The 16,378-nt window shown below is 45.3% G+C and overlaps 1 protein-coding gene across 2 annotated transcripts in view; it reads left to right on the top strand.

The window, feature by feature from the left end:
* Positions 1–16,378, top strand: part of ddx52 (DEAD (Asp-Glu-Ala-Asp) box polypeptide 52) — a 43,992-nt gene that overhangs the window by 12,013 nt on the left and 15,601 nt on the right. For both annotated transcript variants that reach the window (XM_036967923.1, XM_036967922.1), the window contains exons 6-10: positions 4,399–4,510; positions 4,671–4,737; positions 7,088–7,291; positions 8,477–8,567; positions 15,617–15,739. In XM_036967923.1, coding sequence (XP_036823818.1) covers positions 4,399–4,510; positions 4,671–4,737; positions 7,088–7,291; positions 8,477–8,567; positions 15,617–15,739 — 597 coding nt within the window. The remainder of the gene's footprint in view (positions 1–4,398; positions 4,511–4,670; positions 4,738–7,087; positions 7,292–8,476; positions 8,568–15,616; positions 15,740–16,378) is intronic.

Below are 16,378 nucleotides of genomic sequence, written 5' to 3'. Positions count from 1 at the left end.
TCTCTATCGGCACAACGGGCTCTGGCCTCTCTCTATCGGCACAACGGGCTCTGGCCTCTCTCTATCGGCACCAACGGGCTCTGGGCTCTCTCTCTATCGGCACAACGGGCTCTGGGCTCTCTCTATCGGGAACAACGGACTCTGGGCTCTCTCTCTATCGGCACAACGGGCTCTGGGCTCTCTCTCTATCGGCACAACGGGCTCTGGGCTCTCTCTCTATCGGCACAACGGGCTCTGGGCTCTCTCTCTATCGGCACAACGAGCTCTGGCCTCTCTCTCTATCGGCACAACGGGCTCTGGCCTCTCTCTCTATCGGCACAACGGGCTCTGGCCTCTATCGGCACAACGGGCTCTGTCCTCTATCGGCACAACGGGCTCTGGCCTCTCTCTCTATCTGCACAACGGGCTCTGGCCTTTCTCTCTATCGGGAACAACGGGCTCTGACCTCCCTCTATCGGGAACAACAGGCACAACGGGCTCTGACCTCCCTCTCTATCGGGAACAACGGACTCTGGCCTCCCTCTCTATCGGGAACAACGGGCACAACGGACTCTGGCCTCCCTCTCTATCGGGAACAACGGACTCTGGCCTCCCTCTCTATCGGGAACAACGGGCACAACGGACTCTGGCCTCCCTCTCTATCGGGAACAACGGACTCTGGCCTCCCTCTCTATCGCGGAACAACGGACCTCAGACTGGGGTCAAGGTTCACCTTCCAACAGGACAACGACCCTAAGCAACGACCTAAGCACACAGCCAAGGCAACGCAGGAGTGGCTTCGGGACAAGTCTCTGAATGTCCTTGAGTGGCCCAGCCAGAACCCAATCGAACATCTCTGGAGAGACCTGAAAATAGCTGTGCAGCAATGCTCCCTATCCAACGTGACAGAGCTTGAGAGGATCTGCAGAGAAGAATGGGAGAAACTCCCATGAGGGCATTGCCCCCCCCCCCCCCCCCCCCCACTGGGGAGCTGGCCCAACCAATCAGAATACATTTTCCTACGAGGGCTTTATTACAGACAGAAATACTCCTCAGTTTTATCAGCTTTCCGGTTAGCCGGTCTCAGACGATACTCCAGGTGTAGAAGCTGGATGTGAAGGTCCTTGGCTGGCATGTGGTCTGCATGACTGAGGTGGCTTATGGTAGAGAAATTACCCTTCAATTATCTGTCAACAGCTTTGGTGGACATTCCTACAGTCAGCATGCCAATTGCATGCTCAACTTGACACATCTGTGGCATTGTGTTGTGTGACAAAACTGCACATTTTAGAGTGGCCTTTTATTGACCCCAGCAGAAGGTGCATCTGTGTAATGATCATGCTGTTTAATCAGCTTCTGGATATGCCACACCTGTCAGGTGGATGGATTATATTGGCAAAGGTGAAATGCTCACTAACAGGGATGGAAACACATTTGTGCACAACAGTTGAAAGGAAATGTGTTTTTTGTGTGTATGGAACATTTCTGGGATCTTTTATTTCAGCTCATGAAACATGGGACATGTTGTGTTGATATAAACAATAAAACTCTCACCCATCTACACACAATATCCCATAAGGACAAAGTGGAAAACTTATGCTTACAAAATGTTGCACATTTATTGAAAATGAAATACAGAAATGTCATTTACATAAGTATTCACACCCCTGGGTCGATACTGGTTAGAATCACCTTTGGCAGCGATTACAGCTGTGAGTCTTTCTGGGTACGTCTCTAAGAGATTTGCATACCTGGATTGTGCTACATTTGCCCATTTTTTTTAATGCTTTTTAAAATTCTTAAAGCTCAAATTGGTTGTTGATCATTGCTAGACAACCATTTGCAGGTCTTGCCATAGATTTTCAAGTAGATTTAAGTCAAAACTGTAACTCAGCCACTCAAGAACATTCACTGTCTTCTTGGTAAGCAACTCCAGTGTAGATTTGGCCTTGTGTTTTAGGTTATTGTCCTGTTGAAAGGTGAATTCATCTCCCAGTGTCTGGTGTAAAGCAGCCTGAATCAGGGTTCCCTCTAGGATTTTTCCTGTGCTCAGCTCCATTCTATTTCCCCAGTCCGATGACAAGCATACCCATAACAGGATGTAGCTGCCACCAGTAATGTGTTAGATTGGATTTGCCCCAAACAGTATTGTTGTGGTATTGTGGAGTAACTATAATGTTGTTGATCCATCCTCAGTTTTCTCCTATCACAGCCATTAAACTCTGTAACTGTTTTAAAGTCACCATTGGCCTCATGGTGAAATCCCTGAGCTGTTTCCTTCCTCTCTGGCAACTGAGTTAGGAAGGATGCCTGTATCTTTGTAGTGGCTAGGTGTATTGATACACCGTCCTAAGTGTAATTAATTTGTTCAAGGGGATATTCAATGTCTGCATTTTTATTTTATTTAGATCCATCTACCAATAGGATGCCCTATCCATCTACCAATAGGATGCCCTATCCATCTACCAATAGGATGCCCTATCCATCTACCAATAGGATGCCCTATCCATCTACCAATAGGATGCCCTATCCATCTACCAATAGGATGCCCAAAGACCTCCCTGGTCTTTGTGGTTGAAATCCCCAGTTTGCCTGAGGGACCTTACAATTATCTGTATGTGTGAGGTACAGAGATGAGGTAGTCATTCAGAAATCATGTGAGACACTTATTGCAAAAAGAGTGAGTCCTTGCAACTTATTATGTGACTTGTTAAAGACATTTTTCCTCCTGAATTTATTGAGGCTTAACAAAGGGGTTCAAAACAGATTAACTCGAGACATTTCAGCTTGACATTTTTTATTAATTTTGCAAATGTTCTACAAATAAAATTTCACTCCGATCTACCCACTACCCCATAATGTCAGTGACACAATCTCAACTTTAAATTCAGTAACACAGAATATGGGAAAAGTCGAGGGGTGTGAATACTTTATGACACGGATATTAAGTGCTCCGCACGTCATCGTCGTTAACGGTTGGAAAACAGTTTCGCTAGCGCAGATTTGAATATGTTCCGGTATACATCCAATAATATTGAGGAGTTTACCACATCAGTCACCGGCTTCGTTGATAAGAACATCAACGACAACGTCCCCATTGTGACCGTACGTACATATCCCAACCAGAAGCCATGGATTACAGGCAATATCCGTACCGAACTAAGGTCTAGAGCTGCCGCTTTTAAAGAACGGAACACTAATCCAGACATTTATAAGAAATCCGGCTAAGACCTCCGACCCATCAAAGCGTCAATACAGGACTAAGATCGAATTCTGCTACACCTACTCTGACGCTAACTATATGGATAACAAACTATCACGGATTACAAAGGGAAACCCAGCCTCAAGCCTACCAGAATCAATAAGATTGCTAAATAGTTAGTCTGGATAGCTATTTGGTTAACTATTTAACTATCTGCCCCTTTATGCACTAACTCTGTTGACTCATCTGCTCTTACTGTCTATTATCTATCCTTTACCCCTACCTACAGTATACTGCTGTTCCCGTCTATTATCTATCCTTTACCCCTACCTACAGTATACTGCTGTTCCCGTCTATTATCTATCCTTTACCCCTACCTACAGTATACTGCTGTTCCCGTCTATTATCTATCCTTTACCCCTACCTACAGTATACTGCTGTTACTGTCTATTATCTATCCTTTACCCCTAACTACAGTATACTGCTGTTACTGTCTATTATCTATCCTTTACCCCTACCAACAGTATACTGCTGTTACTGTCTATTATCTATCCTACCTATTTGCATGAACCTCATACCCCTGCATGTCCACTTGGTACCTGTACTACGTGTTTTTAGCCAACTTATCGTTAGTCGTTGTGTATTTTTATTCCTGGGGTTATAATTGTTCTGTTTCTCTCTGCATTGTTGGGAAGGGCCTGTCGGTAAACAGTTCATAGTCTACACCTGTTGTTTACCAAGCATGTGACACGTACAATTTGATTTGACATTGTTGCATGTGTTTTTTATGCTGTGTTAGAATGTTGTGTTGTTAGAATGTTGTGTTGTTAGAATGTTGTGTTGTTAGAATGTTGTGTTAGGATGTTGTGTTGATTGAAAGCTGTGTTAGAATGTTGTGTTGTTAGGATGTTGTGTTGTTAGAATGTTGTGTTAGAATGTTGTGTTGTTAGAATGTTGTGTTAGAATGTTGTGGTGTTAGAATGTTGTGGTGTTAGAATGTTGTGGTGTTAGAATGTTGTGTTGATTGAATGTTGCGTTGTTAGAATGTTGTGTTGCGTTGTTAGAATGTTGTGTTATTAGAATGTTGTGTTGTTAGAATGTTGTGGTGTTAGAATGTTGTGGTGTTAGAATGTTGCGTTGATTGAATGTTGCGTTGTTAGAATGTTGTGTTATTAGAATGTTGTGTTATTTTGTTACAATGTTGTGTTGTTGTGTAGACCCACAGGGAGTTGGTGCGTCTGTCGGAGGGCGTCGGGTTCAGAGTTCACATACTAGACAAGGCCTCCATGGCAGCCAGGAAACACGTTCCCAGCTCTCACAAGAAATCCGGTACAAAGACAATATTCAAATGATCTGTAAAATGCGCTGGGACCTGTTTACTAATGAGACCGAGACCAGCACAACAGCCCTCACTCATTTTCTATTTTTTTTGTCCCTCCCCCTCTCTCTCCCCCTCTCCCCTCTCTCTCTCTCTCCCCTCTCTGTCTAGATATTCTGATCAGTACCCCCAATAGACTGGTGTTCCTCCTGAAGCAGGATGCTATAGACCTCAGCAGGTCAGCTCCCTCTGTGTGTTGGCTCTATGTTGGTTGAGGGCTAATGTAACAGGTTTTGTTTGTCAATACTATGTGTGTTAAACACATCCACACACATTATTAACTATACTCGTGGAGACCAGAAGTCAAAACATTTGGGCCAACTGGGTTCACAAGGTCAAACGCTATTTCTAAGTTGTTTAGGGTTAAGGTTAGAATTAGGGTTAGGAGCTAAGGTTAGAATTAGGGTTAGGAGCTAAGGTTAGAATTAGGGTTAGGAGCTAAGGTTAGAATTAGGGTTAGGAGCTAAGGTTAGAATTAGGGTTAGGAGCTAAGGTTAGAATTAGGGTTAGGGGCTAAGGTTAGAATTAGGGTTAGGGGCTACGGTTCGAATTAGGGTTAGGGGCTAAGGTTCGAATTAGGGTTAGGAGCTACGGTTAGATTTAGGGTTAGGAGCTAAGGTTAGAATTAGAATTAGGGTTAGGAGCTAAGGTTAGAATTAGGGTTAGGTTTTGTGGTTAGGGGAAATAGGATTTTGAATGGGACAGAAATGTATGTCCCCGTAAGGTTAGTTTGGACTGGGCGCTATGACCAAAATATATCACTGTGTTTTTAAAAATGTTAGTCCTAAAAGTCCTTAATGTGCTTTGAGTAATGACCCCTGGGTGGCAACATACATTCTGCGTGATTTCAATGAGTCTTTCTCCTTTGTTTTCTACTGTTCAATTCAACCAAAAACATTTTCATACATTTCTGTGTTTCCTGCACTGAGGATCATTTCCACACTGCCGCGTAAGACTGGCTGCACGATAATGGGCCACAGATACTAGGCCTTATTTATAACCAAATGTTGCAATTGATTTAGAGCAAAAACACTAGTGAACTGTTGGAATCATGGCAATAGAAGGATTATTATAATTCTATAGTTAGAATATAAATAATGGTGGGCACTTTGAATACTGTGTTTGAGATGACAACGAATGAAAATGCCGGGGAGGAGTTATTGTGACAGGGTAGGAACCAAAGTGTTGATAAGTGTTTCCTAGGGGACCCTATAATCTTTGGCTACATTAGATGTTTCTTCATGTAGCCGACATATTCATGCTATAACTATTCCTCTTTGATTTAGAAGATACTTTTTTCCCGCAAACTTGCTAAGAACTTTGCAGATGTAAGAGAAACAAACTAATAGTGTAATTATGGAACGCTAGTGGATTTATATTAAGAAGCAAAATGAAAACAACGTTGTCGCATGTGCTACGTAGAACCCCACAGTGGTGGTGTCATCATACCCATAACACCTAGTGGTCAAACAGGGAAATGGGTCCTTTGTTTTTTCCACCATTTAATTTTGTATTTATTTTAGAAACACTTAAATTAAGGGCTGTGTTTCATGTAGTCTTTACCCTGACGTGGCGTTTTGATGACCGTGTACATCTCTCTCGGACAAGGGGACTTTTATCAAGATATTCGGGCTCTACTTACTCTGATTCTAAAATGCTAATTTGCATCCAAAGTAGACATTATGCAAGACTACAAATCCCTGCAAGCTCCTGCACTTCATCGCTATCTGGCACCTTTGCTAACATATTCTCAATTTAAAACTTGCACAAGTTTTCACAGAATTGTCAGTTTTTAATGAAATGTAGCCAATTTTATTCATTACTACAAATAGCTAACATTAGATAGTTAATCCAGACATTCTTACCTTTGCCTCGATTCGGCTAGATCATGGTGGCATTTGTAGTTCTTAATATTAGCCACATTAGCAGCTAATTGCCGTTTAATTTTTGGCGAGTAAATACAGGCGACTGACTATATTGATAAAAGTCTCCTTGTAAACCTACGAGAAACACATCCCTTATTTTAAGTGTTTCTAAAATTAAAAAATGAATTGTGAAAAAACAATGGAACCATTTCCCTGTTTGACCACATGGCTTCATGGCGATTATGACTCATACTGTGGTACTCGATTGGCCATGCAGACTGAACACAAGTGTCTCTGGGCAAGTAACATCAAAATCCACTCCTTGAGTGACAGGGGGGCGGGGCTAGTTCTGTGTGGAAAGCGGCATAGAGAGAGAGCTTAGAGAGACGACCCAAGTAGCCAAGTCAACTATAAAAACGGACGTTACACACAGCGTATCACATTTAACAAACCAAACGTTTAAATATCGTTCTAGAAGGTAAAGTAAAAACCCAAACCGGTCCCTGCATCAATATCTGTATATAGTAAAATACGGTTAACCGCCCAGCCCTAAGGTTAGTTATACAAGACTGTGTTATTTCTGTGTTGTTGGGTCTGATATGTTGGTTGAGGGCTGTCGTAGCAGGGTTTGTTAATACTGTGTGTGTGTGTGTGTGTGCTCAGTGTGGAATGGTTGGTGGTGGATGAGAGCGATAAGCTGTTTGAGGATGGTCGTAGTGGCTTCAGAGAGCAGCTAGCAGCAGTGTTCCAGGCGTGTTCCTCTCCGCGGGTCAGACGAGCGCTCTACAGTGCTACCTGTGCTCCAGACGTGGAACAGTGGTGTCGTCTCAACCTCGACAACCTGGTCTCTGTCAACATTGGACACAGGTACTCCACTACCCACAGTCCCCTGTTCTACTATACTACACTACCCGTAACTACCCTCTCTATCGTGTCGCCCTGTCTCTTACACTACCCATAACTGCCTTCTCTATCGTGCCGCCCTGTCTCTTACACTACCCATAACTACCCTCTCTATCGTGCCGCCCTGTCTCTTACACTACCCATAACTACCCTCTCTATCGTGCTGCCCTGTCTCTTACACTACCCATAACTGCCTTCTCTATCGTGCCGCCCTGTCTCTTACACTACCCATAACTACCCTCTCTATCGTGTCGCCCTGTCTCTTACACTACCCATAACTGCCTTCTCTATCGTGCCGCCCTGTCTCTTACACTACCCATAACTACCCTCTCTATCGTGCCGCCATGTCTCTTACACTACCCATAACTGCCTTCTCTATCGTGCCGCCCTGTCTCTTACACTACCCATAACTACCCTCTCTATCGTGCTGCCCTGTCTCTTACACTACCCATAACTACCCTCTCTATCGTGCCGCCCTGTCTCTTACACTACCCATAACTACCCTCTCTATCGTGCCGCCCTGTCTCTTACACTACCCATAACTACCCTCTCTATCGTGCCGCCCTGTCTCTTACACTACCCATAACTACCCTCTCTATCGTGCCGCCCTGTCTCTTACACTACCCATAACTACCCTCTCTATCGTGCCGCCATGTCTCTTACACTACCCATAACTGCCTTCTCTATCGTGCCGCCCTGTCTCTTACACTACCCATAACTACCCTCTCTATCGTGCTGCCCTGTCTCTTACACTACCCATAACTGCCTTCTCTATCGTGCCGCCCTGTCTCTTACACTACCCATAACTACCCTCTCTATCGTGCCGCCCTGTCTCTTACACTACCCATAACTACCCTCTCTATCGTGCCGCCCTGTCTCTTACACTACCCATAACTACCCTCTCTATCGTGCCGCCCTGTCTCTTACACTACCCATAACTACCCTCTCTATCGTGCCGCCCTGTCTCTTACACTACCCATAACTACCCTCTCTTCTTTGCAGAGCCGTGGTTGAGTGGTAACACTGCACATGAACAAAGCTCCCCACCGTATACCGGGGTTCAACCCCTTCTAACTGTATCTCCTGTCTGATAATCTCGTTCAGAACCAGCTAAAAAGAGTTTAAAAACGATTGTGTGTGTGTTCTCAGGAACTCTGCAGTAGAGACAGTAGAACAGGAGCTGCTGTTTGTTGGAACGGAGAACGGGAAGTTACTGGCCGTGAGGGACATCATCAAGAAGGTACCTTTCCAAATAAATCTAATCAAATGTTATTAGTCGAATACAACAGGTGTAGTAGACCTCACAGTGAAATGCTGAATACAACAGGTGTAGTAGACCTTACAGTGAAATGCTGAATACAACAGGTGTAGTAGACCTTACAGTGAAATGCTGAATACAACAGGTGTAGTAGACCTTACAGTGAAATGCTTATTTACAAGCTCTTAACCAAAAATGCAGTTTAAAAAAAACGAAAACAAGTCAAATTAACAAGTAATTAAAGAGCAGCAGTAAAATAACAATGTGGAGGCTATATAGAAGGGGGTACCGGTACAGAGTCAATGTGGAGGCTATATACAGGGGGTACTGGTACAGAGTCAATGTGGAGGCTATATACAGGGGGTACCGGTACAGAGTCAATGTGGAGGCTATATACAGGGTGTTACGGTACAGAGTCATTGTGGAGACTATATACAGGGGGTACCGGTACAGAGTCAATGTGGAGGCTATATACAGGGGGTACCGGTACAGAGTCAATGTGGAGGCTATATACAGGGTGTTACGGTACAGAGTCAATGTGGAGGCTATATACAGGGGTACTGGTACAGAGTCAATGTGGAGGCTATATAGAAGGGGGTACCGGTACAGAGTCAATGTGGAGGCTATATACAGGGGGTACCGGTACAGAGTCAATGTGGAGGCTATATACAGGGTGTTACGGTACAGAGTCAATGTGGAGGCTATATACAGGGGTACTGGTACAGAGTCAATGTGGAGGCTATATACAGGGTGTTACGGTACAGAGTCAATGTGGAGACTATATACAGGGGGTACCGGTACAGAGTCAATGTGGAGGCTATATACAGGGGGTACCGGTACAGAGTCAATGTGGAGACTATATACAGGGGGTACCGGTACAGAGTCAATGTGGAGACTATATACAGGGGGTACCGGTACAGAGTCAATGTGGAGGCTATATACAGGGTATTACGGTACAGAGTCAATGTGGAGGCTATATACAGGGGTACTGGTACAGAGTCAATGTGGAGACTATATACAGGGGGTACCGGTACAGAGTCAATGTGGAGGCTATATACAGGGGGTACCGGTACAGAGTCAATGTGGAGGCTATATACAGGGGGTACCGGTACAGAGTCAATGTGGAGGCTATATACAGGGGGTACCGGTACAGAGTCAATGTGGAGGCTATATACAGGGGGTACCGGTACAGAGTCAATGTGGAGACTATATACAGGGGGTACCGGTACAGAGTCAATGTGGAGACTATATACAGGGGGGTACCGGTACAGAGTCAATGTGGAGACTATATACAGGGGGGTACCGGTACAGAGTCAATGTGGAGACTATATACAGGGGGGTACCGGTACAGAGTCAATGTGGAGGCTATATACAGGGGGTACCGGTACAGAGTCAATGTGGAGACTATATACAGGGGGGTACCGGTACAGAGTCAATGTGGAGGCTATATACAGGGGGTACCGGTACAGAGTCAATGTGGAGACTATATACAGGGGGGTACCGGTACAGAGTCAATGTGGAGGCTATATACAGGGGGTACCGGTACAGAGTCAATGTGGAGACTATATACATGGGGGTACCGGTACAGAGTCAAAGTGCGGGGGCACCGGTTAGTTGAGGTACATGTAGGGAGAGTTATTAAAGTGACTATTCATACAACATAACAACAGAGTAGCAGCGGTGTAAAGGGGGGGGGGGGCTTTGGTGTAGAGGCTGTTTAGAAGCCTCTTTGACCTAGACTTGGTGCTCCGGTACCGCTTGCCGTGAGGTAGCAGAGAGAACAGTCTATGACTAGGGTGGCTGGAGTCTTTGACAATTTGTAGGGCCTTCCTCTGACACCACCTGGTGTAGAGGTCCTGGATGGCAGGCAGCTTAGCCCCAGTGATGTACTAGGCCTTTCGAACTACACTCTGTAGTGCTTTGCAGTCGGAGGCTGAGCAGTTGCCATACTAGGCAGTGATGCAACCAGTTAGGATGCTCTCGATGGTGCAGCTGTAGAACTTTTTGAGGATCTGAGGACCCATGCCAAATCTTTTCAGATTCCTGAGGTTTAGTCATGCTCTCTTCACAACTGTCTTGGTGTGTTTGGACCATTCTAGTCTGTTGTTTATGTGGACGCCAAGGAACTTGAAGCTCTCAACCTGCTCTACTGCAGCCTCGTCTATGAGAATGGGCGCGTGCTCGGTCCTCTTTTTCCTGTAGTCCACAATCATCTCCTTTGTCTTGCTCACGTTGAGGATAGAGGTTGTTGTCGTGCACCGCATGGCCAGGTCTCTGACCTCCTTCCTATAGGAAGTCTCGTCGTTGTCGGTGATCAGTCCTATCACTGTTGTGTCATCGGCAAACTTAATGATCGTGTTGGAGTCGTGCCCGGCCATGCAGTCATGAGTGAACAGGGAGTACAGGAGGGGAATGAGCACGCACCCCTGAGGGGCCCCTGTGTTGAGGATCAGCGTGACGGGTGCGTTGTTACCTACCCTTACCACCTAGGGGTTGCCCGTAAAGAAGTCCAGGATCCATTTGCAGAGGGGGGTGTTTAGTTCTAGGGTCCTTAGCTTATTGATGAGCTTTGAGGGTACTATGGTGTTGAACGCTGAGCTGTAGTCAATGAACAGCATTCTCACATAGGTGTTCCTTCTGTCCAGGTGGTAAAGGGCAGTGTGGAGTGCAATAGAGATGGCATCATCTGTGGATCTGTTGGGGTGGTATGCAAATTGGAGTGGGTCTAGGGTTTCTGGGATAATGGTGTTGATGTGAGCCATGACCAGCCTTTCAAAGCATTTCATGGATACAGATTTGTGTGCTACGGGTCAGCAGCCATTTAGGCAGGTTACCTTAGTGTTCTTGGGCGCAGGGACTATGGTGGTCTGCTTAAAACAGGTTGGTACTACAGACTCAGACAGGGAGACATTGAAAATATCAGTGAAGACACTTGTCAGTTGGTCAAAGCATGCTCACAGTACACTTCCTGGTTATCCGTCTGGCCCTGCAGCCTTGTGAATGTTGTGAATGACCTATTTTAACCTGTTTGGGGTAGGGGGCAGCATTTTCACTTTTGGATAAATTGCGTGCCCAAACTGAACTGCCTCCTACTCTGTCCCAGATCCTAATATATGCATATTATTATTATTAGTATTGGGTAGAAAACACTCTGAAGTTTCTAAAACTGTTTGAATCATGTCTGTGACTATAACAGAACTTATTTAGCAGGCGAAACCACGACGACAAACCATTCAGATGTTCTTTTTTTTTGAGGTCACTGTTTTTTCAATACGTTTTCATGGGGAATCCAGAGTTCTAAATGACTTTCCTGCAGTTCCTACCGCTTCCACTGGATGTCACCAGTTTGTATAAATTGGTTGAGGTTTTCCCTTTGTGTAATGAAGAAGTACCATAGCTCAGAATGAACGTCATTTCATGTGAACCTTTTGATAGAGGGGTGTAACCAGAAAAGTAGCATCAGTTTGTTTTGCTCCTGTATTGAACACAGATCATCCCGTCTTTAATTTGATCGATTACATACGTTTAGAAATACCTAAAGTTGTATTACAAAAGTGCCAAGTGTGGCATATCAAGAAAGGGATTAAACAGCATGGTTATTACACAGGTGGACCTTGTGCTGGGGACAATAAAAGGCCAATCTAAAATGTGCAGTTTTGTTAGACACCTTAATGCAAATGGGGTATTCAGGTACAGATGGTTAGAGTTCTGGATCCAGACCCTCTGGGGTATTCAGGTAAAGATGGTTAGAGTTCTGGATCCAGACCCTCTGGGGTATTCAGGTAAAGATGGTTAGAGTTCTGGATCCAGACCCTCTGGGGTATTCAGGTACAGATGGTTAGAGTTCTGGATCCAGACCCTCTGGGGTATTCAGGTACAGATGGTTAGAATTCTGGATCCAGACCCTCTGGGGTATTCAGGTAAAGATGGTTAGAGTTCTGGATCCGGGGACTCTGGGGTATTCAGGTACAGATGGTTAGAGTTCTGAATCCAGACCCTCTGGGGTATTCAGGTACAGATGGTTAGAGTTCTGGATCCAGACCCTCTGGGGTATTCAGGTACAGATGGTTAGAGTTCTGAATCCAAACCCTCTGGGGTATTCAGGTACAGATGGTTAGAGTTCTGAATCCAGACCCTCTGGGGTATTCAGGTACAGATGGTTAGAGTTCTGGATCCGGGGACTCTGGGGTATTCAGGTACAGATGGTTAGAGTTCTGGATCCAGACCCTCTGGGGTATTCAGGTACAGATGGTTAGGGTTCTGGATCCGGACCCTCTGGGGTATTCAGGTACAGATGGTTAGAGTTCTGGATCCGGGGACTCTGGGGTATTCAGGTACAGATGGTTAGAGTTCTGGATCCGGGGACTCTGGGGTATTCAGGTACAGATGGTTAGAGTTCTGGATCCGGGGACTCTGGGGTATTCAGGTACAGATGGTTAGAGTTCTGGATCCGGGGACTCTGGGGTATTCAGGTACAGATGGTTAGAGTTCTGGATCCGGGGACTCTGGGGTATTCAGGTACAGATGGTTAGAGTTCTGGATCCGGGGACTCTGGGGTATTCAGGTACAGATGGTTAGAGTTCTGGATCCGGGGACTCTGGGGTATTCAGGTACAGATGGTTAGAGTTCTGGATCCGGGGACTCTGGGGTATTCAGGTACAGATGGTTAGAGTTCTGGATCCGGGGACTCTGGGGTATTCAGGTACAGATGGTTAGAGTTCTGGATCCGGGGACTCTGGGGTATTCAGGTACAGATGGTTAGAGTTCTGGATCCGGGGACTCTGGGGTATTCAGGTACAGATGGTTAGAGTTCTGGATCCGGGGACTCTGGGGTATTCAGGTACAGATGGTTAGAGTTCTGGATCCGGGGACTCTGGGGTATTCAGGTACAGATGGTTAGAGTTCTGGATCCGGGGACTCTGGGGTATTCAGGTACAGATGGTTAGAGTTCTGGATCCGGGGACTCTGGGGTATTCAGGTACAGATGGTTAGAGTTCTGGATCCGGGGACTCTGGGGTATTCAGGTACAGATGGTTAGAGTTCTGGATCCGGGGACTCTGGGGTATTCAGGTACAGATGGTTAGAGTTCTGGATCCGGGGACTCTGGGGTATTCAGGTACAGATGGTTAGAGTTCTGGATCCGGACCCTCTGGGGTATTCAGGTACAGATGGTTAGGGTTCTGGATCCGGACCCTCTGGGGTATTCAGGTACAGATGGTTAGGGTTCTGGATCCGGACCCTCTGGGGTATTCAGGTACAGATGGTTAGAGTTCTGGATCCGGGGACTCTGGGGTATTCAGGTACAGATGGTTAGAGTTCTGGATCCGGGGACTCTGGGGTATTCAGGTACAGATGGTTAGAGTTCTGGATCCGGGGACTCTGGGGTATTCAGGTACAGATGGTTAGAGTTCTGGATCCGGGGACTCTGGGGTACAGGTGGATCTGTGAAGACTCTCGTCCCTGTGAAAGAGAAGGTTGAGGACCCCTGGCTTAGACTAGACAACATGTAAACAATATATCCTCTCCAGATGTTTATTGAAAACATAAATACATTTGCACAATGATCGCTTGTTATCTCTCAAATACATCGTTGCAGTTGTTGATTAGCTAGCTAGCGGATTTTAGCCATATTGGCGTAGACATGACATCAGTCAACACAAGACATGGTATCAAGAACAAGATACAACAAGCTTAAACGAGCCACCTCCGATTCCTCACAAGGTAGTTTCTTGTCATTGTTGCTATCTGACCGTTCAGAATCATAACAACCCACATCTTCCGGCCACGTCAATGCGCGTGTGTCATTTTGGTGACGGAAGATAAACCATCTAATTCATTGGCTGATCCCTCATGACCTGGATGGAATCATGTGATCATTCCTTCTTAACCCATTGGAAGTCCCACCCTGTTGACTTCCTGTACTTCAAAATGGTTTAGGAAGTCCACCCTGTTGGCTTCCTGTACTTCAAAATGGTTTAAGAAGTCCACCCTGTTGACTTCCTGTACTTCAAAATGGTTTAGGAAGTCCACCCTGCTGACTTCCTGTACTTCAAAATGGTTTAGGAAGTCCACCCTGCTGGCTTCCTGTACTTCAAAATGGTTTAAGAAGTCCACCCTGTTGACTTCCTGTACTTCAAAATGGTTTAGGAAGTCCACCCTGCTGGCTTCCTGTACTTCAAAGTGTTTTAAGCCCTCTGGCCCTGTCTGTTAAAACATAGATAGTCCTCTTTCTAACTCTGGTAATTACCCAGTACTCCCTGCACATTGACTCAGTACTGGTACCATGTGTATATAGCCTGGTACCATGTGTATATAGCCTGGTACCATGTGTATATAGCCTGGTACCGTGTGTGTGTATATAGCCTGGTACCGTGTGTGTGTGTATATAGCCTGGTACCGTGTGTGTGTATATAGCCTGGTACCGTGTGTGTGTATATAGCCTGGTACCGTGTGTGTGTATATAGCCTGGTACCGTGTGTGTGTATATAGCCTGGTACCGTGTGTGTGTATATAGCCTGGTACCGTGTGTGTGTATATAGCCTGGTACCGTGTGTGTGTATATAGCCTGGTACCGTGTGTGTGTATATAGCCTGGTACCGTGTGTGTGTATATAGCCTGGTACCGTGTGTGTGTATATAGCCTGGTACCGTGTGTGTGTGTGTATATAGCCTGGTACCGTGTGTGTGTATATAGCCTGGTACCGTGTGTGTGTGTATATAGCCTGGTACCGTGTGTGTGTGTATATAGCCTGGTACCGTGTGTGTGTGTGTGTGTGTATATAGCCTGGTACCGTGTGTGTGTATATAGCCTGGTACCGTGTGTATAAAGCAATGTTATTTTTATTTTTCTCTCTGCGTTGTTGGGAAGGGCCTGTAGGTTACATATCACTGTTAGTCTACACCTGTTGTTTACCAAGCATTTCACTGTTAGTCTACACCTGTTGTTGTTGTTAGTCTACACCTGTTGTTTACCAAGCATGTTTCAGATAACATTTGCTACCTGAATGGTAAATACTAATTCCTCTCTCCTAGGGTTTCTTGCCCCCTATGCTGGTGTTTGTCCAGTCTATTGATCGAGCCAGAGAGCTCTTCCATGAGCTGGTGTACGAAGGCATCAACGTAGACATCATACACGCTGACCGCACACAGCAACAGGCACGCACATGCGCGCGCACACACACACACACACACAATATACTTTTCAAGACTTTTGGGGACCAGCAATTGATTTCCATCTAAATCCTGTTTTGCTGGACCTCTAACCCTAAATCTAACCTATAACCCCTAACCCTAGTTTTAACCCTAAATCTAACCTTAACCTCTAACCCTAAATCTAACCTATAACCCCTAACCCTAGTTTTAACCCTAAATCTAACCTTAACCTCTAACCCTAGTTTTAACCCTAAATCTAACCTTAACCTCTAACCCTAGTTTTAACCCTAAATCTAACCTTATCCTCTAACCCTAGTTTTAACCCTAAATCTAACCTTAACCTCTAACCCTAAATCTAACCTATAACCTCTAACCCTAGTTATAACCCTAAATCTAACCTTAACCTCTAACCCTAGTTTTAACCCTAAATCTAACCTTAACCTCTAACCCTAGTTTTAACCCTAAATCTAACCTATAACCCCTAACCCTAGTTTTAACCCTAAATCTAACCTTAACCTCTAACCCTAAATCTAACCTTAACCTCTAACCCTAGTTATAACCCTAAATCTAACCTTAACCTCTAACCCTAGTTTTAACCCTAAATCTAACCTTAACCTCTAACCCTAGTTTTAACCCTAAATC

The sequence above is a fragment of the Oncorhynchus mykiss genome, chromosome Y (assembly GCF_013265735.2).
Source record: "Oncorhynchus mykiss isolate Arlee chromosome Y, USDA_OmykA_1.1, whole genome shotgun sequence".
NCBI classification, from domain to species: domain Eukaryota; kingdom Metazoa; phylum Chordata; class Actinopteri; order Salmoniformes; family Salmonidae; genus Oncorhynchus; species Oncorhynchus mykiss.
The sequence above is the reverse complement of the archived record's forward strand: the minus strand, read 5'-3'. Positions and strand labels throughout refer to the sequence as shown.